General features: G+C 33.3%; 1 protein-coding gene across 1 annotated transcript; it reads left to right on the top strand.

Moving 5' to 3' along the window:
• Window positions 1–2,356: 2,356 nt before the first annotated feature.
• On the top strand, window positions 2,357–2,806 carry LOC126669230 (uncharacterized). The gene has a single exon (XM_050362647.1). The coding sequence runs from the start codon at window positions 2,357–2,359 to the stop codon at window positions 2,804–2,806; it is 450 nt and encodes a 149-aa protein (XP_050218604.1).
• Window positions 2,807–5,669: the final 2,863 nt, after the last annotated feature.

Raw genomic sequence — 5,669 nt, forward strand, 5'->3', positions numbered from 1 at the left:
AATAGGGTTACTGTGAATAATAAATATTCATTGTTAAGAATTGATGATTTACTGGATCAATTAAGAGGTGCCATTGTATTTTCTAAAATTGATTTGCGATCAGGATATTGGCAACTCCGAGTTGAGGAAAAGTCTATTCCTAAAACTGCATTTAGAACTAGGTATGGTCATTATGAGTTTATTGTGATGCAGTTTGGATTGACGAATGCTCCAGCTGCTTTTATGTCATTAATGAACAAAACGTTTCAGCAGTATCTAGATCAGTTTGTGATTGTGTTTATTGATGATATTCTTATATATTCTCATAGCCATGAAGAACATGAACAACATTTGAGAATTGTCTTACAAGTTTTGAAAGACAAGCAACTTTATGCCAAGTTTAGTAAATGTGAATTCTGGTAGGTAGAAATAGTCTTTTTGGGGCATATAATTTCTAAACATGGTGTACAACCAGATCCATCAAAAATTAAAGCTATTCTTGAATGGGAGTCACCAAAGAATGTTACAGAAGTTCGAAGTTTTCTGGTTTTAGAAGGGTATTACAGAAGATTTGTGAAAGACTTTTCTGTTATTGCAAAACCGTTGAGAAATTTGCTGAAAAAGAATGCAACTTTCAAGTGGATTAACACATGTGAGAAAAGCTTTGAGGAATTAAAGAAAAGGCTTACTTCAGCACCAATACTTTCTTTACCATCTGAAAATGGAGGTTATGTGGTTTACACTGATGCATCAAAGAAAGGCTTTGTATGTGTATTAATGCAACATGGGAAGGTTATTGCTTATGCTTCCAGACAACTACGACCTCATGAAGTAAATTATCCAACACATGATCTAGAACTAAAACCCATTGTGCATGCATTGAAGACATGGAGGCATTACTTATATGGTGAGACGTTTCAAGTTTTCACAGATCACAAAAGCTTGAAATATATTCCTACATAGAAAGAGTTGAATTTAAGGCAAATAAGATGGATTGAGTTACTGAAAGATTATGATTGTACTATTGATTATCATCCTGGAAAAATAAATGTTGTTGCTGATGCTTTGAGTCGAAAGGTTGTGGATCGTATGGCAGGTATGCTCTGTTATGATATTGAATATTTAGTTGCACTTCGAGGAATGAATACTTGGTTGGACACACATGATGATATCTTATTAGCCACCTTGCAAGTGAAGCCTTCTATTGAAGATAAAATTAAAGAAGCTCAATTTGAAGATCCTTATTTACAGAAGATGAGAAGAAAGGTTGAACAAGGAAAACATGATCAATTTATTCTGAGAGATGATGGTCTTTTGTTAAATGGCAGTCGTGTTTGTGTTCCAAATGTGGAAAACTTGAGGGAGGAAATATTAGAAGAAGCTCATAATGCACCCTATAATATGCATCCTGGAAGTACTAAAATGTATAGGAATATGAAGCCTTTTTATTAGTGGCCAACAATGAAGAAAGATGTGTCAGAATTTGTGGCTAAATACTTAATATGTGAACAAGTGAAAGCAGAACATCAGGCACCTGCAGGTAAACTTCATTCTTTAGCTATAGCAGAGTGGAAATGGGAGAAAATATAAGGGTTAATTGCAAATTAATACACGAACTTTAGCCTAATTTGCAATTACAACACGAACTTTGAAACTTGGCAACTTAATACACCAACTTTCATTTTTTTGGCAAATTAGTACACCGACCAATCATACAACAACACTTGGCTGCATATGACAAGGTCCACGTTAGTGTTTTTCCAGTTTGGTGTATCAATTCGCCAAAAAATAAAAATCGGTGTACCAATTTGCCAAGTTTTAAAGTTCGTGTTGTAATTGCAAATTAGGGTAAAGTTTGTGTATTAATTTGCAATTAACCCAAAATATAACTATGGATATTGTTGTTGGGTTGCCACGTACATTCAGAAAGCATGATTCTATTTGGGTTATTGTTGATAGACTCACTAAATCTTCTAATTTCTTACCTGTTCAATAAACTGATTCCCTAGATAAATTGGCTACATTATATGTTTGTGAGATTGTTTGATTGCATGGTGTGCCTATTTCAATTGTGTCTGATAGAGATCCACGGTTTACTTCACACTTTTGGGGTAGTTTACAAAATGCCATGGATACTAAGTTGCATTTCAGTACAGCATTTCATCCGCAGACAGATGGGCAATCAGAAAGAACTATTCAGACTTTGTAGAACATGATGAGAGTTTGAGCAATAGAGTTTAAAGGGAACTGCGATGATCATTTACCTTTGATGGAATTTGCCTACAATAATAGTTTTCATTATAGTATAGGTATGGCTCCATATGAAGCACTGTATGGAAGAAAGTGTCGAACTCCAGTGTGTTGGGATATTTAAGGAATGAGACAGCTTGAAGGTCCTGAAATAGTTCAAGAAACTGTAGGTAAGATACGAACAGTCCAACAGTGTTTGAAAGCATCACAAGATCGGAAAAAGAGCTACACTGATAGACATTATAGGGAAATGGAATATGAAGTGGGTGAGAAAGTATTCTTGAAAGTATCTCCATGGAAAGGAATTTTGAGATTTGGGAAGCAGAGAAAGCTCAGTCGAAGATATATTGGACCATATGAAATCATTAAGAGAATTGGACCATTGGCTTATCGACTAGCATTACCGGGAGAGTTATCACAAATTCATGACGTGTTTCATATTTCCATGTTAAGAAGATATAGATCTGATCCTAGTCATGTTATACAAGAACCGGAGGTGGAAATCACAGAGAAATTGGTATACATAGAGGGAACCTATAGAAATACTAGGAGGAGAGGTAAAGAAATTAAGAAATAAGGAGATACCGATGGTTAAAGTAAGATGGAGTCGTCATTCTCCAAAGGAATTTACATGGGAGGTGGAAGAACACATGAGAATGAAATATCCTTATCTTTTTCATGATGGTGGTAAGTTCTTCAATTTCGAGACAAAATTTTCTAAGGTAGGGAGAGTTGTAACACCCACATTTGAATGCATTTTCATTCATTTTGACGATTAAGAGTAAGTGTCATTCATAAGCATTTACGTGAACATTTAAACATATGATGGATATATAATTAAATGGAATAATTGGGGTTTGATTAATGCAATAACTATTTAAAATGAATAATACTAGATATAACGACAAACAAATATATTAGAATTAAATTGTATTGAAAGCACCTCGGTAAAACTTAATTGGTTCGGTTACCATGAAAAGAAATAAACTAAAAGGGTTAAGTTGGAGTTTAATTATATTTCAAGGATTATATTAGAAGTTTGTATTGGAAGATAATTATATGAAACTAATCCTATTTTAGTTGAGTGAAACCTTATGTATAAGTTAAATATCACCTCTTTAGCTATATTTTCTTCATTTATCTAAACATGAGAGAAGAAAGAGTAAGAAAGTGATGAAAACCTAAATCTAAATCCAGAAACAATATCAATTACACTTTAATTGAAGTTTGGAATAATGACACTTTACCGAATATATTTGGTAAGTAATTTAATTGTTTTGGTTAGAGTTTATCATCTTTTTGAAAGCAATCTGCACATATCTGAAAATGTTATCTCTGTTGTTTATATCATAAACCGAGTTATTGAACTCCACATGGATTGATTATTGATTCTATGGAAATTAAATCCAGTCTACTACAATTGTTATTCTTTGTGTTTCATCATTGGAAATCGTTATGATAGCCTAATATGCCATACCATTTTGTTGCTTTGTCTACCTATACAGCCTGATAGGGTGTCACCAAAACATGAATATCTCATTGTATTGAGATCTAATTTGGTTGGTTCATTTTGGTATGTTTTCTAGACTCATATACATATAAATTCACCGAATATCTTTTTCAAATTGTGTTTATATTGATGTGTGGATCAATTTCAAGATAGGGTATATGTTCTGCCTACTTTGTAGAACTATGGCTGCACCATTAGCTACTTGTGAAATTGATAAAATGCATTATGCATGTCCAAACGAAGCCATTTTTGATTATGTGGATTCTTTAGGATGTTAACTAAAACATTTTAGTTTTTACAAAAGACTAATTCTGTCATTTGGATGGTAAATAAGGAAGTAACATTTAGATGTATAACCTGTCTAGACAGTTTAACCTAGTGGTATTGTAATGTGCATAATCTGATTTATACTAATCCAATTGATGTGCTTCCAATTGGAAATGAAATTAGACTCAAATGTACAGGACTCATATCAATATTTCGTATAAATGATATTTGAGTTAGGAGTAGTACCTATTTGAAGTCATTACACATAATCTGCCTAGAAAATGGGTTATGGTTACTAGTTTATTTCTTTATGTAAATTATCAAAATAGTTTTACTTTGTGAATGAATTGAGATCGTATATGTGAATAAGTACTTATAGACTAGAAGGTAATACAATGGACAAGCCTGGAACTTCACGGGTTTGAGACTTGGTGAATTGAGTAAGTGAATAGATAGTGTTATACTTGGTATATACGTTTGTTTGCAATTGCAAGTGTGTATTAATTTGAGACGTAAATGTGCTTGTGAATTATGGTTGAATTGTTTGCGCGAGTCATGTTTTGGTTTTGAGAATCATGTCATGCTTATGTTTGGATATTCAATGAGAATTGAGATAGTCGTTGGTTGCCTAAAATAGCGATTCGGGCCAACAACGTGAGATTAAGTTATTGGTTGCCTAAAGGGCGATTTGGGCCAATAACTATGTTGGTTGCCTATATGGCGATTTGGTCCAACATGTGAATTATGCGCATGATTGAATATCCTTTTGTAAGCTTGACGTTTATGGAAATGTGTGAATATGTTTTGTTTCAATTGAACATTGGATTGGTATGTTTGTTATGGTTATTACTGATGTTGAATGGATCAGCGGTTGAGTTATATTTTAGTTACTTGGAATTCTTAAGAATGTGTATATTTAGTAGGCATATATCTATTTGCTTATTGAGTTGCAGGCTCACCCCTCTGCGTTATTTTTTTTTTAGGATACAAAGAGTTGCATTTAGTCGACATTTGCATCTAATAGAGGTTTCAGGTGGGCCAATGGAGAGTTCATTGCACGTGGATATATTTTGAAGTGTTTATGTAAATAAGTTAGATAAATGAAACGTTTGTACTAAGAGTTTTCGTATAATATTATGTATAAGTGTTTGATGTGAGATAGTTTGAATGTTACGGTTATGTGATAAGTTAAAACTTTTGTGTCGTAATGAAATGTATGAAATGGATTATTGTGTTTGTTATAACTTTATGAATAAATAATATTTTAATTAAGAGGGTGTGACATCAGGCATAACTGGCTACTATGTGGATCAGACACAACATGTGGCTGAACTCAACTAGGCCCAAACATGCTGAAATACATGTGGCCATAATGCCAGTAGCCGTTATAACAGTTATAGAAAAACACATTTTCATATATCACACGACACCTTATGAACACATATAAATAAAAAACATTGCAATCACACATATAGTTCAGAGAAAATCTAACTATTTTCTTGAATAAACGATTCTTCTGGAATCTTTGCTCTATTTTGTATTTGAACAGAATCGACTTCTTTGAATACTAGTCAATTGATATGACCATTCCGCACTACACTAACAGCGTGCCTCGAACACAAGAACATCTCTCATGTCCCCCTATTAGCAACGTGTCTCAAAC

This window comes from Mercurialis annua, linkage group LG1-X, assembly GCF_937616625.2.
Source record: "Mercurialis annua linkage group LG1-X, ddMerAnnu1.2, whole genome shotgun sequence".
NCBI classification, from domain to species: Eukaryota; Viridiplantae; Streptophyta; class Magnoliopsida; order Malpighiales; family Euphorbiaceae; genus Mercurialis; species Mercurialis annua.